The 22,898-nt window shown below is 46.7% G+C and overlaps 1 protein-coding gene across 5 annotated transcripts in view; it reads right to left on the bottom strand.

Moving 5' to 3' along the window:
* MTUS2 (microtubule associated scaffold protein 2) overlaps positions 1-22,898 on the bottom strand; it is a 337,757-nt gene that overhangs the window by 5,954 nt on the left and 308,905 nt on the right. For all 5 annotated transcript variants that reach the window (XM_087814433.1, XM_016209452.2, XM_087814432.1 and 2 more), the window contains 6 exons: positions 14,983-15,197; positions 10,297-10,402; positions 6,907-6,980; positions 3,939-4,037; positions 2,730-2,849; positions 290-387 (listed from right to left, as the gene is read on the bottom strand). In XM_087814433.1, coding sequence (XP_087670559.1) covers positions 290-387; positions 2,730-2,849; positions 3,939-4,037; positions 6,907-6,980; positions 10,297-10,402; positions 14,983-15,197 — 712 coding nt within the window. The remainder of the gene's footprint in view (positions 1-289; positions 388-2,729; positions 2,850-3,938; positions 4,038-6,906; positions 6,981-10,296; positions 10,403-14,982; positions 15,198-22,898) is intronic.

Genomic DNA, 22,898 nt, shown 5'->3' on the forward strand with positions numbered 1-22,898 from the left:
GCACAGCTGAGCTAGCAGAGCGCTGAGTCGGCACGCATGGTGGTTCCCTTTTCTCTGGGAACACCCAGCTGGCACCCTCTCCAAAATATCCTCCAGGAACAAACCCGTTCAGCACTCAGCTGTGTCGGGGGCTCCTGCCACAGGCTTTCAGACTGTCAGGGAAGCCTCACAGCTCGGAGGAGTGAGATCAATTGGACCTTGAGACAAAAACAGAGCCCTCAAACTCAGGAGCAAAGCCACTTTGTGGGTGACACATGATTTGTAGGTTTAGACACCCAGGTCCACCTACCTCGTGACAACGGTATTCTGGTCAATCCTTGCTTTCAGATCTTCGTTCTGCTGCTGGAGAACTTGGATCTTCTCCTCCAGGATAATGTTCTTTTCCACCTGGAAAGGGTGCAGTGTTAAGAGGTGCCTAGCAGGGCCATCTGACAGGAAGGGGACCAGTGGCCTTGGAGAATTATCAAGAAGAATGTTTTGCAAACTACAGTTTATAGTGCATTGGTGGGTTGTAGAATCAGATTACGGGGATGTGGCCAGCATTTTTTAAAAAAATAACATAAAGTAGAAGAGAAAATACCAGAATGTACTATAGACAGTAAAAATAAGCATTGTAGTATATATCTTAGATATATAGTTCTATTCCAGATATATTATGCACATGTGTGTATGTATACACTGGAATCCTGTGTGGGATGTATCTTCTATAGTGAGCATCCCCAGGCCCTTGCCATTGTCGGAGATAAGCCGTGATCAGCACCAGGACCTAGTCTGGCTAATGACCCACAGTCCTTCCCTGTACTGCATCACCCTCCCTTGCTGGGGGTGCATGCACCTTATGACATTCTAAATTAATGGAAAGGTGGAAATATAATGTGGATGCGTTTTTCCTTCTGAGGCTACAAGCAGCCAGGAACTCAAAGCACACGACCAGCTTGTACATTATCGGAAAATCACATCGTCCAAGGCTGTTACTGCCCCGCAGTTTATGCCATTCTCTCTGTCAGGGGATCTTGCAGGGCCGAAGATCTAGCTGAAGTACAGTTTCATTCTAAGATGAATTTTAAAATAAATTATTTTTTAAAAAGAATGTGACAAATTCACTATTAGTGTCATGTAGAAAACTGTCACGTTTCTAAGAATAAAGGTTAGGAATCAGAGCCAAAGAATTAGCTTCTGTCCCTGCTCTTCATCAAGGCACTTTCACCCCAGCCCTCTGCTCCCAGGACACGGGAAATGATTAAATCAGCTTTTTTTCCTTCCGGGAAGGGTTTCTGGAATGAGAAGTCATGCATGCCTGCAGAATGCCTGGAGCATGGCCAAAAACTGCCACATCAACCTCAAGGCTTATTAGTGGTATCGGAACAACTGGATGTGGATGGCCCAGCGTGGAGGAGAAGGGTTGCCATCCCCATGTTGGCTGGACTACAGGCAGGGCCAGGAGGGCAGGGCTCTGTCCATGAGCCACCCACTGGTCTTAGTTGTGGTCTTGCTGGGAAGCTCTGGGCTGCTGAGGGCCACTGAATGGTGCCAGGTGGCTAATGTTTGCCAGGATGCTGATAACAGACACTCATACCCAGGTCTGTCCCCTCCTAACTGATAAGCACCAGTGCAGAAAGAGATGTCTGTAGAAAGGGACAGTGCTAGATAAGAGAGGGACATGACAACTGAATGCAAAACAGAGTTCTCCATCAGCTCCTGGTTTGGATAAACCAGCTTCAAGGAAATTTCAGAGACAAATGGAGAACTTTAAAAGTTAGACCAGATGACTGACTACTGAGGTGGTATGTTAAAGATCTGCTAAGTGTGTATGTGTGTAGGGGGTGTATGGGGTATGTACATGTGTACAGAGAAAAAGCTCTGGCAAGTGTTAAAAGTGGTAGAAATATTTTTGCTTTCCTGATTTTTGTTTATCTTATCATTTCCTATAATGAGCACATTTTTCTTTTATAGTATCAAAAGTTTGTTTTACATATAACATTTTTAAAAAGGAAAAAAAGCATAAGAATCTGAGAGCCTTGGGCCAAGTTCTGCATCAGGGTGGTATCTACTTGGAAACAGGCTTCTCTCCTACTAACTTTAGACAACTATCCCCAACTCTAGCCCTGGCATGGCCCTTGTGCCTGCAGGTAGGGAGTGAAAGCTGGGGTGCTCTGTTCCCCCAAAGGGGAGCCCTTTGCTGGTTCTGTGGGAGCCAGGTTGAAAGGTGAGGCAGAGAGTGTGGTGAGTGCTGGGCTGGGGCTCTTGCCTGGGCTTGGCCACTGATCGGCTGGCTCTGGGGAGGTGCCCTGTCCCAGGCCCCCATCCCTAGGCTGTGAAAGGAGGCTCTTGACAGCCCCTCCTTCACAGCATTGCTGTCAGAGTTCACAAACAAAGGCACAGGCATGGAGAATGCTCTGCGTGGTGTCTGCACACGTCAGCGGTGCTCCTCTATGTGGTTCATCACATGTCCCCAGGGAGCAGTGAGGAAATAGCACCTCACTCCAGAGGATGGGGTAGGGATTGAGGGCAGCGATCATGAGGCTCCAGAGCTGTACAAAATGAGGCTACTGCTGAGATTCCTCATCAGAACTCCTGGCTTCCTAAGAGAGGCCTTGAGACTCAGCAATGGAATTTTCCACTCAGGTGGAAGCAGTGGGTAAAGGGCCCACGAGCTGAACTGCGTCAGTGTTGACACCAATGAGGACAGTAAGGCTGTTGGCCTCTCCCCGGGAAACAGACCAACTCACCAGCTTTTCCAGCTCAATGATCTTCTTTTCCTGCTGGTGTATTTGCTGATTCTTCATCGCTAATACCTGCTTCAGACTCTTCATGTCTTCCTCCAAGTGCTGGTAGGGAGCCAGTGCCACCTACAGGGGTAGAGAGCAGAAAGCTATTTACCAGGCTCCTGGCAAAGGCCAGTGTTCACAAAGGTCATGGATTTAGCTAAAGCTAGTCTTTTTAAACAAGCTTCCCAGTAGGTACGAGAGAGAGAGAGAGAGAGAGAGAGAGAGAACATCAGTTCACACAGCCTTCCCTGGTGAAGGTGCCCACTAGTGTCCCACTGGGAATGCTACTAAAAGCCCAGCTCCCTTGGGAAAAGAAGAGAGAAAGCCATCGCCACTGAAGAGTCTGGATGCTGGAATGGCTAGATACTACCAGCCCACACCCAAAGGGAATTCGTGGGGTGAAAGAAATAAATTCAACATTGGCTTTTGACAGTCACCCAGACCACTTGATTCAGCAGACCGGTGGAGATTCCCACCTGAGCCCATGGAGAGCCCCGCCCAGCATAGGAAATGAGCAAAGTGGTTTAAAAAGCAGAAAAGGCATTTTAGAAAAAGAAATGTTAGAGTGAGGTTGCCAGATATAACAAAAAGAATACAGTAAAGTGCGTTAAGTTTGAAATTCAGACATTATTTTTTAGTGTAAGTATCGAAAGGGACATGCTTATACTAAAATCTTCACTTTTCTGTAATGCAGATTTAACTGGGTGTGATGTGCCTGATAAGGCAACCCTACGTCAGAGGGGAGGAATTCTGCCAGCTTTTCAGGAAAAACTCCTCAACCTACTAACTTGGGCTTCAGTGGAGCCGCCCTGTCCAGCCTAAAAGGAGCTGGAGAAAACGAGTGGAGAGGTGGTCCTGGTCAGGGCAAGGGTCCTAGGCCAAGCTCGTCACAGGAGCTCAGGGGCAATGGCTGGGGAGCAGCGTGCAGTGTGGCAGGAATAACATTTAGATGGAGAAACCCCCAGCTGTCCTATGTCTGAAGAGAGGTGTGGACAAGAATGTGTTTAAGATTCCAGGGCGGCCTGCCCAGCTGTCACTTCAGTAGTAGATTAGCACAGAGGCCCTGTCACGGGGCAGGCTGCTGAGGAAGCCACATGGCTCCCTGGGGGGAGGCTCCACATTGACCCCTAGGGAGCCCCGTGATGCTGGAGGCCTGCAAAGCTTGACCACCTCCAGCTGCTCCTCAGTGTTCTTCCTCAGAGCCTCCTCGAAGCGTCTGGCTCGGTCCCGTAGAGACTGGCTCTGGAAGGTCAGCGTGTCCACCTGGTCCTGAAATTAATGACACAAGAAGTCCAGCTCTGTCCGCTGCGGACACTGCAGCCTGGGGAGCCGCCATGAGACGGCCCCTAGGTGCACTGCCACAGGCGTGAAGCTGAGGCGCGGGCCTCCCGCATCGGCCTTGCTGTGTCCCAGCCTGGGCTCTTGCTGCTGCTTCCCCGCCTCACATCCCAGCTCTCCCAATGGCTCCATCGGCCAGCTCCCTCTCATTCCAGGACCACTTTTAGCTCCACTGGGCCTCGCTGGGCCTCAGGGGTGGGGTGCATGTCCCTGATGTGAGCTGAGGCTGTCCTCCCTTTTTAGACCATCTTTCCCCTCAGACCTTCTGTTTAGACCATGCTCCTGGCCTTCAGCACCACCCGCCACAAGGCAGCCCTCTGTGTGCAGGCACAGGAAGGTGAGTCTGAGTGGGCACCACAGCCCTTCCCTGGCTCACCCCTCCCTGGCAACCCCAACAATGACCGATCGCCAAAGTTCTCCGCCCAGTGGCACCATTTCCATAACATTAGACTCTACGGTCTTCCAATGAACTCTTCTCGCAAGAGAAATGACCTCATCCCAACCAATGTCAGGAGCTAGGTTTTGTAAATTATGTAATTCTACAGGGCAGTCCTGTAATGTATGAAGCACTTGGCCTGGCTTCAGACGACCCTGTTTGGCAAACCATCCTTGGCAGGTTTCTCGTTCTCTTTTTTGGTTTGTTTCTTTGTTTCCAGTTACTTCTATTTCAGTTTAAGAAACAAAACCTCCATAATGCCATTAAATGCAAAGGCTGGTATATTAGGGCAATGGAGTTATCAGTGGGCATTTGTACCCACAGGGGCTGGCAAAAGTAGGCCAGAGCCGTGGGAGCCCTGGTGGGGCACAGCCCACGCCCCGGGGCAGTGGCCTTCTAGAATGAGGCTATCACGGCGCCAATGTCACCACAGGCTCTTGCACCAACTTCGTCAGTGCTGTCAGCGGAAGCATTTCTTTCAAGCCTCTCCTCCTCCATTAAAAAACAGAACAGCATAAACTCATCAGGCAAATACCACCTAGGATGGATCTCAAATATCAAACTGGGTTTTCTGCTCTGTTCTCAGTGACTCAAGACCGACTGACAGGCACACACGCGTGCGCAGCAGTCGGACAGCACAGGCTGTTTTCCAACTTGGTTGGCTCCTGTATGTCAAGTACAAGGCACAGAGACCCAGCTGGCGACCTGGCCCAGCACCGGCTACTTAAGAGCTAACCACTGGCATGATAATATCAGTGATGATGATAAAAATAAATATAACAAATAATAATACATGTAACTATTAGAATAGCAATAGCTGCGACGTATTAGCATTTGCCACGAGCCAACCTAGTGCTGCACACTTTACATATGGTACTTCTTCAGTCTGCCCACTCCTGGAGGAAGGTGCTATTATAGAACCATTTCACAGATGAGTAAACTAAGGTTCTACAGAGCTTATGTATTGTCCAAGGTTTCAAAGCTAGTAAGAGGGGGTGCCATGGGATTTAAACCCAAGAGCTCAAATCTCTTACCATCAAACCTGCTTCTCCAGCTGCCAGTCACTCGAGGAAGTTGGCTCTAGCAACTCCACCCTCCTTGCACCAAATAACCTCCAGCCCAAATGGATTCTGCTTATGGGGCATCACAGCTAAAATTTGTGCAATGTGTGACCTCGAGATGACAGGGGCAGAATGAAGACTCACTCACGGATGAAACAAAACTCTACTTCTTTGTGGTTTGGGGCTGGATGGGGTTTCTGTTACCACGGTCTGGCTTTCCCTTTCCTGGTGTGCGTACCTCGAGGATGGCACACCTGATGGTATGAGAGGTGGGTGCACGAGGAAGGCAGTTTGGGGTAAATTTGCAGAGGATAAGCCACATGAGGACTGAGTATTGTAGGCCCATTGATGGGTGGGTGGTGGGTTCACTGCAGGCTGTTTCCCATTTAAAAATTTTTGAATAGTACACTCAGTAGTTGTGACATTGGTATCTCACAATCCCGATTCTTGTCTAGGCAGGGCCGCCTCTGTGCAATGAAGGCTGCCAGGGGAAAGTGAGCCATCGAAGAGGCAAAATTCCTGGCTTCGTATTAGTTATGGGAATCAGTGGACGTTCACTGTTATTGTCATCACAACTCCCAGATGTGAGTGTCCCCAATATTTAAAAAACAATTTTGCTGTGATTGAGATGCTCACAGCTGGGAAAGGAAGCAGGGCCACAAACCTCACCCTAGCTTCCTAGGCAGCTCCTCCCTGGGCTGGTCATCATTTTTTCACAAAACAGCTTGCCCAGGTCTCTGGAAGGAGGAGGGAGGTGCAGGTGATCTGGGGGACCCTTCAGAAGCATGTCAGGCTGCTCCCTGGCATGACCCACATTTTCTGTAGGTTGGCAGTGGGAGGCATAGGAGGTTCTTTTCATCCCATCCACCTCCAGATGACTAAAGTCTTTTTTTATAATTGCAGACATGTCCCATGGGCTTCTGCCCTTCACAGCTCTCCATACACCATTCCCTAGCCTAGAATGTTCTTCTCCCAGGTCCTTCCCCGTTTCTTCACACACAGCTCAGTGACTCCTCTGACCACACAGCGAGTATGGGGCAACCTCTCGGGACTCCTGTGGCACCCACTACAAGTATTATTCACTTGGTGCAGCATGTGTTACCTTTTGTGGTTGTCTGTCAATGTTTGTGTCACAACTCTCTGAGTAGATAGTAAACTCCTTAGAGTGGGAGAAAGTCTTATCTCCCTCTATATTCCAATGCTTAGCACAGGATCTGGAACTTAGTAGGTGCTGGATAAATGTTTATGGACAGGACCAATGATGCTGCCCTTAGCTTGACATCAGAGTTAAGGAGATATTAACCTGCAATGACAGCCGCAGCTTTTCAAAATTGTCTTCCAATTCTTTCTTTTCAAGCTCGTGGGTAGACATCAGTTCTGGGGAGAAGACATGAAATTGTTAAGTCGGTCTTTCCTCTGAAAAGGGTCAAACAAGACTCTTTGCCACTTGGCTGATAAGAGACATCAGCACATAGCTGACTTCGGCCTAGAGTTCTCCATTACTTTGGAATTGTGTGTGGTGTTATTCAGAAGAGAAAGAAAGAGGAAGGGAGTAGGAGAAAGGGAGAGAAAAAGAGGGCCCAGCCGGGGTGACTTAGTGGTTAAGCGTCGATCCATGAACCAGAAAGTTAAGGTTCGATTCCCGGTCAGGGCAAGTGCCCTGGTTTTGGGCTGAATCCCCAGTAGGGGGAGTGCAGGAGGCAGCCGATCAGTGACTCTCATCATTGATGTTTCTCTCTCTCTCTCCCCCTCTCCTTCCTCTCTCTGACATATTTAAAAAAATGAAGAGTCCTTTAAAAAAAAGGAGGGAAAGATGAAAAACGAGGGAGAAGTAAATAGAGCACACACACACTCAGAGTCCCCATCCACAGTCCTCATTGACTCTCCAAGTTTTCCTAATGGTAAAACAACTGGGTGATCAATGTTAAGTCTCCATCTCCATCTCCTTCCCAGGATCACTCTTTCTTCCCACCACAAAGCAGCCATCTGGGCTGAAGGAGGGAGCGTTCAGAGAGAGCTGAGCCTTGAGCAGCTGCCTGCCGGCTGGGCTGCTGGAGAGCAATGGGTGCTGCGCCTGCAAGGCCTCTGAGCCCACTCTGAAAACCACAGCTCTCTAGGATTTGCTTGAGCAAAAAGTCGATGTGAAGACACTCAGACAGCAGGGAGGACTAATTGGATTGGTTCCTCTTGGAGAGTTTAGAACCATTCTATTCTAAGCAAAGTGTCATTTGAGTAATAATTTGCAAGTGAAGCAGAAAGAGATGTCATGTAAGACTTATTAAGCAAATGGATTTTCTTTTCCTCCAGATGGGAACAGTCTTATTAACTGGGTGAAGCCCATCTCACTCTGGCTACACAAGCAATTTGTTTGCATGCTATCGCTGGAGAGAGGAAAGGTCTCATTAATCAGCTTGGGTCACACATGCTTCAGACAGGAGAGTACTAGAGACCAACAATTATCATTCCAGCTGGCCAGAGCTGCAATTAGGAAAAACTTTGTAGTTTCCATTGATCCAAATCTTTGAACTAATAATGGAGAAGAAGAAGGTCTCTAGGAAATCCAGTTGTTATAGCTGAAATTTACATTTGAAAAATAATAGTTTGTCTTGATTTCATTAAGATAAAACCGTGTGGCCTTCTGTCTACCAGCCTCTGTCTAAATGATTAGTTTTAATAGCCATTGAGAACATCGTCTTGGCCATAATGATTTTTTTTTTGGCTATTATATGCATTATATATAATTCAAAGGCCTTGGATGTAGTGTCTAAGCAAGGCTTTGCTAGTGAGAAAAATCTACCAGGACTATTTATATGAAAATCCAGAAACAAAAGGCAACACTGTGGCTCACTGCACCATTTCCATTCATATTCCCTTTCAGAGACCATTTTTCTATAAAAAACGGGTTTTAGGACATTTTCAGATGATCCCAATACCCCTAGAAAAAGGCAGTCAGCATCTATTTGGGACATCATAGGTATAAATCATGGCTGATACCTATGTACCCATAATGTACTTAATTATTTTAAGGTTATGAATTCTGTCCCATACTCAATGCTGCGCTCTAAGACAATAGTTCTAAAATTGCCCTGCATATTAGAATCACCTGGGGAACTTTAAAACGACCTGGTGCCCGTGTCTTTGTTGCCAACATTTTTCTTATATATCTAATTGGCTATAAGGCTATTTTTTCTGTAAACAAGATAAAATAGCTGGTTGACAATTTGGGGTTTTGAGGGGTTGCTGTTCAGTTTCATTTCTCCATTGGTGATTCCCACTGTTACTCCCATATTTATATTCTATATAAATGTTAGCAAGCTCTCATAATGGTCTATATAGGGACAAGTGGACACATGGTGCTAGTCTTAAAACAGTTAGCATTTCTTCCAGATGAGATGATTTGCCCCAGAGTTGGTTTCTTATTTTGAAACAGTACATTGGGAGGAGAAAGGGAAACCGAGGGCCCTCTAGAGGGATCAGAGGTGAACCCACATAGAAGACAAGGGCTTAGGTACAATCTTTAAAATAAAATCAGTTATTTGAGCAGCATTGTTATGAATTTATACACATTTTAAATAACATCTTAATTTTGTTTTTCCTTTTTTTATGTTTCATTATGTCCTTTTTAATGTCCCTCTATTTGCTGTGATGTTATCGGTTTATAGCAAAATCGCCTTATAGCCAATTAGTTATGTGGTGCAAATGTGCCAAAAATGTCTTGCGTCAAAGATGTCTACAGCAAAGATGTGAAAATGTCTAAACAGGAACTGGTGCTGTCCACGTGAGATGTGCTGTTGGGACAACCCTCCCTGCTTGGGCTTCTTCCTGCCCTAACAGCTCCCAGAGGTGGTGGGGCTGGTTTTTCAGGGAAGCCTAACATGAGTACTGACTACTGCACAGTGGGCTTGATGTTCACAAAGAACATTTAAAAATAGTAAAACATGCCTTGGCCGGTGTGACTCAGTTGGTTGGAGCATCGTCCCATACACAGAAAGGTTGTGGGTTTGATTCCTAGTCAGCGTACACACTTAAATTGCAGGTTTAATCCTTGGTGGAAGCAAGTATAGGAGGCAACCAATGGATGTTTCTCCCATATCGATATTTCTCTCTCTCTCTCTCTCAAATCAGTAAAACATATCCTCTGGTGAGAATTAAAAAAATAAGTAAATAAATAAAACATGATGTTAATTCTTAAAATTAACTTATTAATTTTAAATTTATTAATCTATTGTTAACTTTCTGGCTGGGGGAAAAGTGAGGGAAGGGAAACTGAAAAATAAGTTGTATATTTAGTATAAATGCATGTTAAATGTATAAAAAGTTTCTTTCACAAAGTCTGAATCTAAGTAGTGTTTAGTAAGTGTTGTTATAACCTATGTAGAATCCTAAGTACCCAAAGATAATTCCCTCCCTGGAGTGGGACCTGGGCTGTTGCCAGCCTCCCATTACAGTGCCCAGGGTTTCCAACATCGAGTCGAGGCCGAGAGTAACTGCATCAGAGGAAAGAAGTGCTACCTGGATCCTGGTTTTCCATCTCTTCTTGCCATAGCAAACAACACAAAGGACACACCAGGATTGAAAGGAAGGAAGAAAGGAAATGGAACAGAGAGCAAGAGGTGCTCTTGCGTCTGCAGCAGGGAGGTTCGGCTCCCATGGCCCATCCCTGGGGGCCACACACATCCAGGGTGGTAGCTACCTTGGACTTTGTGATCGTGGTCGTCCTGTAGGATCGCAATGGCCACTGTATGGTTATTTTCCATCTCTAGGAGAGCAGCCTCATGGCTGGCAGTGATATCTTCTACCTGTGGGAGAGTCACAGTTACGGTTACTCAGAGCTGGGATGGGTGGCAGTGACATCCTCACTGCTTGGAGAAGAGATGGAATTCAATGAATAGAAAGGTCAGTAGTCCAAAATGTCAAGGAAACGTCATTCTGCTGAGATGACAACTGCCTTCATCCTTGTGCCGAGGCAAGAGAGCCAGTATTCGGTGATGATGTGGCAGCCCCTGGAGTCGGGCTATCTGCAGGAGGACAGTAGCTCCAAGCAGGGGATGGCTGCTTGAGCCCCCTCTTACCATATTGGGCCTGGCTTACAACCATCCACTTCCCACTCCCATTCCTTCCCCTCACACCAATCACTCTATGGGGTGATGATTAAGGAAAAGAAGAGGGGCCTTCTTTCTAGATGGTCTGCTCTGTTTTCCAGTGGCAGGTGAGAGCCACAGGGCACAAGGTAAATGGAGGGAACGAACATTTACTAAGCTACCTGCTATCTGCCACTCCACTTACCCTCCCAGGAACATTCTAGTCAGTATTTATGCCCATCTTACAGGAAACTGAGGTTTATAGAGGTTTGAAACATTTTGCCCAAGGTCTAGTAAGGGGCAGAGCCAGCAGTCAGCCCAGGTCTGTCTGACTGCAAAGGTGAAGTGCTTTCAAACACACTCCTGCTGCCTTCCCAGCAAGACATAACCAGTGCCTTAGGAGCCTCTCACCAAGGCCAAGTCAGCTGGCACCTGCTTCCCAGCCATCAGCTTGCAATCTGGGCCTCCCATCCAGAAAAGCGAGGCTGCTCCTGGAAGGGGCTGCTGTTCATCTGGCTGCAGGTTATTTCCAGGGGTTTAATCACTAACAGCACGACCAGCCTAGGATTTTTTATTTTCACTCTTCCTGGTCTCTACCCCCTACTTCCCGCCATCACCATGTGTACTGTTTTGTTATTCTGTTCTTGTGCTGCTGTTTTAACTTCAAATGTATGACTTACAGGAGTAACTGCATAAAATGACCTCTCCCTACACTAGCAAACCAGAACAGTGTTTTTCCAAACTCTTTGTCAGGGACCTTTGCAAAAAGTACTATTATTGTACACCGTAACACAGCACATACACACAAAACAAAGTGTCACAAAACAATACTTTCCCCTCCTACTTTGAATAATCTGTTTTTAACATTTTGATTCCATTTAACTTTGTTTATTTCAAAATGCTCATCGGCCCACTAATGTGTCAAAACCTGGCACTTGAAAAACACTTAAGCAGGAATTGTGTCCAGATGCTGAAGCCCCTGGTGGACCAGTTATTACTGCTTGTAGATGGTAACATTCAGCCACTGCTTAGGGTCCTTCGTTTCTCAGGGGATAATTCACAGGCAGACCTCTGATCTGAAAGGGGAAAGGGCTCTCCACAAGAAAGGAAGCCCACTTGTGGAGTGGATGCATGAGATTATTTTTATTTTAAAATGGGGTAGATTTTTATTCTGGATACTATAACTGCATGGGAAAATTTGCCTGACTTCTCTCTCCTAAGGTAAATGAGAACTTCATCCATGAAAACAAATATCACTGGCAAAAGCAACAATGAACTCTATAGTGTTAGGAAAGCTGCATCACAATTTTAAAAAAACATGATATGCAGTGGTTCACTTTTATTTACTGGCCATTCTTGATGAAACAATGTTTTACTTAAGGCTCAGAGCTATGACTCCTTTTGGCAGAAAGGCTGACTACCACAGTATATAATTGTCCAATTCTTGTTTATATGAGTATTTTTATAGAATCTTTGTCCAAAGAATTTCAGTCTCTTGAAAAAATAAATCACTCATTTAAAAAATGGAAGTATATTTTCTTTCTGCTTCATTGCTGTCAATCAAGCCTAGAGCACCTTGTCTGTAGACCCAGGTACCCACACAGTATTTGGATTCTTGATACCCAGTTCAGTCTGAAGAAAAACCTTTGATCAGTCCCTGGTGTGATTCTGATTTTGCTCTGACACAAATTGCCATGTTCCAGAAGAGTCTCAAGCATCCCTGGTAGTGAAGACACCCTGACAGGCAATACGAAATTATGTCTGAAGCTGAACGGACTCTCTTCTGGTTTGTTGGGAGGCGGGTCTTTGATTTAGTGGTGACACAATACCAGAATCCAGGCTGGCGTGCACTGCCCTTCCTCCCCCACCGCCCGCATGCTCTCTGCCGAGAGGCTGCACAGGCTGTCAGCCAAGGCTCAGCAGCAGGGGCCAAATCTGGGCCTGAATGATTCACAGATTTCAATCATCCATCCCAATCAGTGGGTGTCTACAGGCAAGGTTTACTCAGACCGACGGCACTCAGATGTTATTTCTACCACAAAGTGTTCCCTATCCTCACAGCTAGAAGTAAACTCTCAGTTCCTAAACACATCACCTGTGCTTCTCACTCAGTATCAGTTTCTTGGGCACTTCCTGAGAACTTCCCCTGGTTATCGCCTGAGGCATGGACCAAGCAAGCCCACAGTTTATAAATCTTGGTATCTCTGGCAGGACCCTGACATGGTGCCTTGTGTACAGGGAGCATTACCTCAGTATTCTTGGCATAGGTGAGTGGATAAATAGATGAATTGCTTTAGCTTTTGTGAAGGATCTAGAAGAACAGAACTCAGAGTCCTCATAAGACACAGCCCTTTTAAAATATTCATAGGCAGCTCCTTCAACTCATTCTCAATGTCAGGGCCTTCTTTCCTTCAACAGAGCCCAGCATGAAATCTCTAAAATGCTGCTATGTCCCAGCTTAAAGGTGAGGCAAGAGATCATCTCCTAGGCATGCTTCTTGCACACACGACGCTGTGGGAGGCGCTCTGCCCCAGCAGAGCCCCACTGCTGGACCGGCTCTGCCCAGCAGTGCCTCAACTCTGTAGTTTCCATACACGGCAACTGCATGGGAACCTTCGCTCCGAGGGTCCCTTAAAGCAGCATCTTCTGCCTGGCAGCCACCCCCTGCCCTCGATCCCCACCGCTTGGCACTTTCTCAATCAACCCAGATCTTTGGACCAGAAAGTCTTTTAGTGAATACAGGTATAAACATGTTCTCTGTGCAAAATTGGGAGTGAATGGCCCAGGGATACAGAGGCAGAGCTCAGGCTATTTGCACCAGGTTTGGGATGTAGCAAGGGACCATGCTAACACTGCAGAGAGCCGCAGGGACCAACGTCTGCTTACTGAAGTTATGCTCTGAGAGCTTAGGAGGCAAGATGCTGGAGGTTCTGGTTCTCATATTAGCACCAGCAGTAACTTGAGCTGTAACCTATTCTGTTTCCCGGTCTCTAAGTCTAAACAACCTCAAGCATGCAGGTGTATCTGGTTTCTACAGAAAAGGAGATGCTAAATACAATAAAATGCGTCAAATAGGGGATTTTTATTACAACAGTATTACTCTGAATCTCTCCTTGTGCCCCCTAGGATTCACAAGCCTCTGGGTGACTATTTGGAAGCAGTCCGAGGAGAGCAGCCAAAATGTTCATGATCGTGAAGGGCCACCCAGCACTAGCCTGAGATTTAGAGTACTCTTTGAGAATGCCATTAGGAATATCATAAGCAGACCACAAGAAACAATACACCACTTAGAAGGCCAGTATTAAGGCAACATAGCCTTGGGAATGTAAAAATAAGAGAAAAGAAGGAAGCAGAGCTAGTTCTCATGGAAGCAGTCTCCTGCCAGCACCCACAATAGTGATGGACAAAGCTACCCACTGTCACCTGACAGGCTCCCTGGGAATTATTCTCTACTCATTCCAGATGGAGTGCCCTCTCTGTAAGACTACTGGGCTAGCCAGCGGCATTTGTGCTTCCATTCGGCAAGTTCAAACTGACAGCCTACTCCGTGCAGGCACATTCAGGTACCAAAATTCTAGCAGTAAGCCTGGCAGACAATCCTCACTTCATGCTTGAGGGCAGGGCCTCGGCAGCCAGAATGCGTTCAGCCCTGGCTTTCCCGTGACTAGCTCTGTGAATTCTGGCAAGTTATTTAACCTCCGGGTCTCAGTTTTGTCACCTGTAAACTGGGGACAATAATGATATATACCTGTAGGGTGATTGTGAGGATAAAACGTACATGTAAAGGGTTAAGAGCAGAGCCTGGCACACAAGTGCTAAACACACGTTTGCCTTATCACCCTTCTCTCATGGAATATGCAGACGATAACTAGGATACAAAAGTAAAATTTATAATATGTTAGATAGTGCTAAGTGTTTAGGAAACACTACAGCAGAAAGTGGGACCGGAAGAGTGTGTATGTGGTAGGTGGAGGAGTCATAATTTGAGACCAAAAAAAACCTCATTGAGAAAGTGACTTTTGAGAAAAGTCTGGAGGGGAAGGACAGAGGGAGCCATGGAGTGTCTGGAGGGAGAGCTTTCTAGGCAGGTCGGGGGAGCATGCCTGGGATGACAAGAAGAGGGAGACCAGAGGGGCTGGAGGGGAGGAAAGTAGGCAACAGAAGAAAGAAATGAGGTGGGAGAGGGAACTTTACAAGAAGCTCACCTATGGACAGGACTTCTGGCTCAAGTTGCATTGCTCCCTGCCACCTTCCACTGCAAGTCCCGGCAGCAGAGACAGCGCAGCGTGCACACTGACCTGCTCCTGGTGCTGACACCGGATCCGCAGCAGCTGGGCGCTGTGCTCCTCCTGAAGCTGGGTCATCTCTGCCTCGAACTGCAGCTGGAGTCGCCCCTGCAGGTCCTGGAGCTCGGCCCGCTGCTGCCAGCCCAGCTTCCTCACCTCATCCTCAAACCGCCTCTCCAGCTCTTCCTTCTCCTTCTGTAGTTTCTCACATTTGGCTGTGTTGAAGGCTGGGGACAGAACAGCATCTTTGTAAAAACTGGGGAGGAAGCACCAAAAGGCTTCACACCCATGTGTAGGGCATCCAGGTTAACGTCAGAACCGGGAAAGACTGTCTCGCTTTGGAAGAGCCTCACAGTTTGTAAAGGGCTTGCCCTTCTACTGCACTGAACATGTGGGGAAGTCCGAGGTCACCTGGTGCGCAGAGAGGTGTGAAGGCAAACTTGAGCTTCCTGACTGCCAGCCGCATGGTCCTGCTGCTAGAGCAGGGCTCCTCTGAGGGCTCCCGGACCACGGGCATCAAAAACATTGGGCATTGGTTCAGCAGGCACTCTCCCAGGCACACCCTGGGTGGGGCAGAGCCCGAGGCAGCAGCCCAGGACCTAAAGGTTTCACAAAGCCCTCAGTGACCCCTCTTCCAATCAGGGCTCAAGACCTGTGCACCTCTGGGAGCTGAGACAGGACAGGGGATGCACCAGGCTAAAGGCTGTTCTCTCCAGACTGAAATGCCGAACTGGACAATCACAGAGGAAGTGTGGATTTCTTTTCAGGGGCCCAAGGCTGCACAGTAACCATGCAATACCCCCTTGCATAAGCATGTCACCCTGTCCCTGTCCTGGTGTGCTTCCCAGGCCGCCTGCAGGGGACAAACCAATGACAGCATCCTGCTGATCCACCTCCTTCGGATCTGTGCCTGCCCTGGGCTGTGGGCAACAGCGGACTGCTTTCATTTGCAAGATCTCTTTCTCAACGGCAAACTGCTCTCACGAAGGAGAACAGCATCTTGACGACCTACTATGCTTAGGTAAATAATGCTGATTATACACACGTGCGGCACAGGTGTCCAGTCGCAGGCACACATCACTTACGGTTCCCAGGGACAGTGCTGCCACGCTCTCCACCCTGTGTGCACGCTGGGCAGACATCGTCATTTACTTTAAAACTGAGTGAGCAGGTATATGGGCTGGTTCATGATAACCTACTTCTAAGGTAGTTACACAGCCTTTGAAACGCCCTGATCAGAAGTCCTGCCCTAAAGAGGGGCTAATTCAAGGGTTTCTTGGCCACATTTGGCTCTAAAAGAGTTTGTTAATTAGCACAAGGTATGTTTCAAAGTATTTTTCCCCTGATGAAATGAGTTGTGGGTTGGATGGATAGGCACCTTGCCCTGTGTGGACAGTGCAGCAGCCTAACACTGTCCCCAGTGGTCTTTTTGGTCACTTGTACCAGTGTCCCACGTCCCACCCTTGCGTTGGGGATTCTGGTGCGGAGTCTGGTGAAGTTGTGAGCAGGGTCTGCCACTGTAATCAGGGTGAACTGAGGGGCAGGGTGGTGGGCGCTGCTTCCCCCCAGGGGCAGGCAGTAAGCAGAGGAACTATCTGCAGAGAATTTCAAAGCCATAACCACACAAAGGTTATTAAAGCCCTCTGCTTTAATTGCCACCTTGTGCCAGCAATTCTAAAGAATGTTTGTGAAAAATACTCCTCAAAACACTCATTTGGCCCTAGCAGGTTTTGCTCAGTGGTTAGAGCATCGGCCTGCAGACTGAAGGGTGCCGGGTTCAGTTCCAGCAAAGGGCATGTACCCTGGTTGCAGGCTCGATCCCCGGTCCTGGTCGGTGCTCCAGCGGGAGGCAACCAATTGATATGTGCCTCTCTCTCCCCTCCTCCACTCTCTCTGAAAAGCAATGGGAAAAAAACAACAAAAAACGACACTCGTTTGTTGGTCTAAGTTATAAACGGTTACTACAATTACTGTTGAGGCTTTTAACCATAATTTTTGTATTTAAAAAAATCACAAAGTTGGAGGTGTGGTACAAGAACATTATTGTACAAATGACTTTTCCCGTTTGAACAATTTGAGAATGAGATGCTGACCTGCTGTCCCATCAACCCCAAACTCCTTAGTATCTATTCCCTACCCACAAGGACCTTCTTCTACATAATCGCAATTCAGTCATCAAAGTCAGGGAGTCAGCATCAATCCAACAGCGCCACCTGATGCTCAGACCCATTTAAGTCTCACCAACTGTCCCAATAATGTCCTTTCCAGAAAAAAGACCCAGTTCTGAATCACGAGTGGTCCTGTCTCCTTACTCTCCTTTTATCTAGGACAGTCCTCTGCCTTTCCTTGACTTTTAGGTCCAAGACACTTTTAAAGATGACAGGCCAGCTGTTTCACAGAATGTCTCTCATTTGGTGTATCTGACGTTCCCTCATTATTATTAGATCCAGGTCCTGTATGTTTGGCAGAAATGTCACAGAAGTGAAGCTGTGTTGTACTTTTCTCATTTGAAAGTTAATAAATTTTAATAATCTTTAAAATGGAAATTTCTTCTTTTTAATTGTTTATGAGGTGAGTCAGGAAAACCATGCTTAGTATAATCATCATTATTGCAAGATTATATTGGAAATGATTTTGTGATATAGAGGAGGGAGTGTTACAAATGGTCCGCCTGGGTATCAAATAGGTTAGATATACCTATGAATATAAATATTATTGTCACATCTCTTAGGTGAGGGGCAGATGCTGGGAGTGCACTAATCTTCCCACCATAGGCAGTTTAACAACACTTTGCTGGCTTACTAATAAATATGAAGGTGCCTAGCAGAGTCAGGCTGAGGCTTTCTGATACCTGGCAGCGAGGTCATGGTGGGGGAGGTCAGCATTCTCCTCTTCCTCTGACCACTGGAGGCTACATCCCTACAACAAGAACCCACAGTAATCAATGGCCAGAGTGGCTCAGGCCTGGTGGCAGGGGTGTGGAACGCCTGTTCCCAGAAGTTCTGACCCACGGGCTTTAAGGAGTTCCAGCTTTTCCTAAAGACCTAGGGAAAGTCTAGGGAAAGTCACCAGAGATTTCACCAGCGATTTTCGCTAAGGAATAATGTTACCAGGATTTGTAAACTAGTTAGGTATACACATGTACAGGCTTGTCCTGGGATGACTGGATTTTAATAGAACAAAAGCCATGAATATCCATTAAAAAATTAGTGACAGAGACAAAGTCAAATTGAGGCAAATAGAGGAGTAATAATTTCACCTAAGTGGGGGAAGGCAGAGAGTCATCCTATAGACAATACCAGGGAATGACTGGGGAACCCCTGGTAATGAGCCCCAGAGTGGGTTTCTGGGTTTCCAAGGCCTCTTCGGAGGGCACTTTTGTTTCTATAATTCAGGTTAACTGACTTCATAGTGATCTTTGCCTTGTGTATCATGCCCTGGTCGATGGAATCAAAATAAAGCAATGACAAGAATATGTCTGCTTGTGTTTAAAATAGTTCTACAACATGGTCATGCTTTAGGTACACTAATATTTTACTTACTTGTAGGTCAAACTTTGGAAACAGAGCCCAAACTGGATGACTATGTCTAAGAGGCCTCAAGGCCCCAAATACATGTCAACATGTGGCACTGAAGGCCCAACCCTGACAACTGAGCCTTTCACGTTGAGAGTGAAGTTAAATGGCTCACAGTATACTGAGTCCTGAACGTCAGTGTTTCCAGATAATGTAGATTAAAAGGGGTGAATGGGGAGGAGGAGGGAAAGCCCAGGAAGGAAGTGGTCAGGTGACACCTGGAAAGGAGGGGAGACAAAGACAGAACCAGGAAGGCCAAGGGGGCAGCTGCAGCAGGGCCACCAGGCCTGGCCTCTGTTCCAGGCTCGTCGGCTCTCTGTGGGCATTCTTTTACCTGTGAAGAGAGGAGGTTGGGCACTGCCATGGGCCGAACTGTGTCCCCCTAAATTCACATGTTGCATCCCTAGTCCCCAACACTTAGAATATAACCATATTTTGAGATGAGGTCTTTGAAGAGGTGATTAGGTTAAAATGAGGCCTTTAAGGCGGGACTCTAATCCAGTCTGACTGTGTCCTTATATAAGACAAAGAAAAGACAGCAGGGATGTGTGTGCTCAGAGGCCCTGTGAGGACACAGGGAGAATACGGGCGTCCACAGGCTCGGAGAGAGGCCTCAGCAGAAACTGGCCTGAGGCAGCCTGACCTGACTTCCATCTGCAGGACTGCAAGGACAAGTTTCTTTTCGTTAAGCTCCAGACCGTGGTGCATGTCTCAGCAGCCCTCACAGACTGATGCAGGCACCTGACTGCAGGCCGCCTCTCTGTTCTACGTTCTAGGATTCTATGGACATTGAAACAGCGACCCAGGTCATCAAGAAGAATGTCTATTACATCCACAGTCTTCTCTTAAAGAAGACAGGCATCCCGTTTTTTATTGATTTCTTTCTAAAGCGGACCCCTAAAGAGATAAGCTTCACCTACAGAGAAAATGTGCTTTTAGTAAAAGCACTCATCCCCCAGTGATGCTAGACATGAGTAGTGACTGTGCTTGACATGTGTATGTGTTTAGTTTAGAATGTTCTTCAACACACAATATACCCTGTTTAATCTCCCCAAGAAAAGATGGGTAAAGCAGGCATCTTTGTTTTGATTTTATAAAATAGGCAACAGAGGCTCAGAGGGGTTAGTCACTTGTCCAAGGTGACACAGCTGGAAAGGGAGAGCCAGGACTCCACTCCGGTGTTCTGAAACTCGGCAGAGCCCCTTTGAATAATAGGACTCTAATCTGCCTCATGTTTTGGAAGAAGCAAAACAAAAAAAAATGAGGAAAAACAGATACAAAAATCCCAATTAGTTTAAGGTTCCATTTTTATAATAAATACTTTGTGCCATTTCTACATATTCTTTAAGACAAAGGATGAGCATTTCAACAAATGGTTAATGAGTGACCCCACGTGTGAATGTAATTGTAATGCTTCTGAGTAAGCCCCTTCTTGGTCTGGGAGGGGAAAAATACATGGATAATTTATGGGGACAAAGGAGGAAAGAGGAAATGGATTTAAGAGGGTGGTTATTAATGATAAGTTTTGAAAAGAATAGAAAATGCTGTCTACATGAGAAGTAATAACTACTGCCCATAAATAGGAAATGGCTTTATGGGGAAATGGCTTTGGATGAGCGTGTTTCTTCCTTTCCTCCACATTAATTTGGGCTTGCAGAGTTTTAAAAGCATCCCCAGGGCACCTGCTCATCCAACACACTGCCCGGGGTCACCCTGAAGGCCAGGTTATGGCTCCGTGTGAGTACACTGAGTATTTACTGTTCCTAAGATTTTTCTCCTGTTAAAAAAAAAATGGCATAAAATGGTGACTTTATTTGTTACATAAATTTTACCAGTGACTTCATCCCCATGTTGAACATTCCTATTCCAAGGAGCTTTTAATAACTTCTTCTAAAATGTTTAAACAGAAATATAAGTGGAGGTCCTGGACCCCTCTCCACTGTAGAATTGACACTACAGAGTTCTAAACACTGAACTCCCATGGCCCTCTCATTTAACAAGCTTCACAGCTTGGAGTCCCATCCCACAGCACACTGCCAACCTTCACCCTTCATTCCATAGTTTGCTATCTGGATAAGGAGACCAAAAGGCTGCTAGATAATACATTTTAAGGCCTTTGAGGGTTGGAGGCTTAAATGTTGTCATTCCTTCTTTAAGGATGTCAAAGGCATGGCCTGAGTGTTCTGTGCTCTCCCTGAAACTGTTGTAATTAACCTAGTTATTAATAACAGGAAGGAGCAAAGGGAAGGCCAATTATTATAGGCATGTCATTAGGGCAGCTTTGCCAAGAAGCTGCAGCTTTACATTCCCTAGGGAGCCACTGGTCCATTCCCAGCAGATCACTGAGGGAAGGGACTGGACAGGGGGGAGATAGATACGTGCCCACTAAAGTTGGGAGGACTAGAGAAAGTACTTGTCTATCAGTCACACCTGAGAACAGATCATTGGCCAGATTGGGTGTGGCCACTACAGGGGTGTGAAATTTGGGATATTTAACCCCCTAAACAAAGGAGGTTGCTCTCTTGGCTCTTGGTTGACTCCTGGCTTTCAGGGCTCTTGCTCCTGCCTCTTGGCATTCTCCCATGTGGCCCACGGCCATGTGGCCCCCACACGCAATGGAATAATGGCTGCAACTAGCCCGATGCTGAACTGCGCCTGGCTGCAAAATGGAACGGGAACTTTGGACACTGGCTTTGCTTTTAGATCTACTGAAACTGCAGCTATACTTCTTCCAGGACTGGACTAAGAGAAATGGGACTTTGGAAACCCAGGGATGTAATTCCACACAAATAAAAGTCACTCATCCTCCCGTGTGAGTCTCAGAAAGTTCTTTTTCTCGAGATACTATATGGACTCCACCCCCAGTACTCAGTGGGGAAAGGGATTCCCAACTTCCCAATGACATCCTCAGGCCTATGACTGGTTTTTGTACAAGGGTTTACTGCTTTCAATTTTACACAGGAATGAAGGATTAATATTTTCAACCTACAAAATCTCATTTTTTAAAAGATGTGCATTTCCCCATGAATGCATCCCAGCCTCTCTCCATAACTTCCAAGTACATCAAATTGATTCCAAGGAATGAAATGGATCACCTGGAATGGTTTCTACCCATTAACTTTCAGGCACAGACTCAGAAGAAGCAGAGTTTATAGGCAATTGACAACATCCCTAGTGTGTTTATGACTAGCAGAGGTATTTGTCTAACGCCCTGCTGGACCCTGTGTTGCCTTCATCTACAGAATCCCATCACTTAGCACAAGGCCAGGATGTTTTCCATAAGGATGCGCGGATGGGACAAAGCCAGGCCATCACTTTCAGCCTTTGAGGAGACAGGCCGCTGGGACCGCAGTATGGGGAAGCACACCCCTTTCAGAGTTCCCAGAGCTTCTCACCTATGGATGTGGGGTTGTTCTGGTTGACGGGTTTCAGTCCCGACTGCGGGGCGGAGCCTGTTTAATTGGTAACCGTTTCTCCCTGGGGTGCCTCTAGAATAGAACAGCCACCTCACTGCTTCCACAGAATCATCCCATCCATAGTGGCAGGTTCTTTGTGGAGCCCGGATTCCTGCCAACAGCAGACTATTCTAATGTACACAGTCACTAAAACCAAGTGAACATTTATAGAAGTGACCTGAGTTTCAACTGAAAAGTGAAGGCAGCTAAATCCCTGAATCAGGGTCTGCATGTTAACAAGACCCCCATAGAAGACTTGTATGAGAAGCACTGTTCTGAGGGACATGGGGTATACTGATGGTACATGGAAGTCATACTCCAACCCACAGTGACTCCCTCTCTCTAAGCATGCACCTCGAGGTGGGTGAGGCACTGGATTCAAGATTACTGGTAAAGTAAATTTCTCCTTACTTGAAACCTATGAGGATGTCCTTTGTGCCCAGTGAGCATTCAGTAGCCACGTGTGCTGCTGGGCAGCCTGTCTGGACCAAGACACCTGTACAAGTTGAAGGCTGTGAGATGGGCTTCGGATCAGTGTGGAGGGGTAGGGCTGGGTCTGGCTTCATGAGATGGTCAAGGGAAAGGGGGAGTGACTGATGAGTTTTAGAATGTGGGGACAGAAAGAATAGCAAGTTAGAGAAAATAAAATAAAATAAAATCCACCTGAGACCAGATGAGGGATCATGCTGACCCCTTTTCAGGGCAGGAAATAGCAGCCAGACATGCAGTCCCACACAGAGCCAAAACAACAGTGCAAGATTTTCGGGATAGCCTACTTGGTTACCGGGTGTGAAACATAAAAGCAGAGACACCTGCACCTGTGGCATTTCCTAGTGCTATGCAGAGAAAACCACGACAACTGTGTTGCTGGACAATGTGATGTGAAGGGACCGATTTT

This window comes from Miniopterus natalensis, chromosome 2 (genome assembly GCF_054644295.1).
Source record: "Miniopterus natalensis isolate mMinNat1 chromosome 2, mMinNat1.hap1, whole genome shotgun sequence".
Classification (NCBI taxonomy): domain Eukaryota; kingdom Metazoa; phylum Chordata; class Mammalia; order Chiroptera; family Miniopteridae; genus Miniopterus; species Miniopterus natalensis.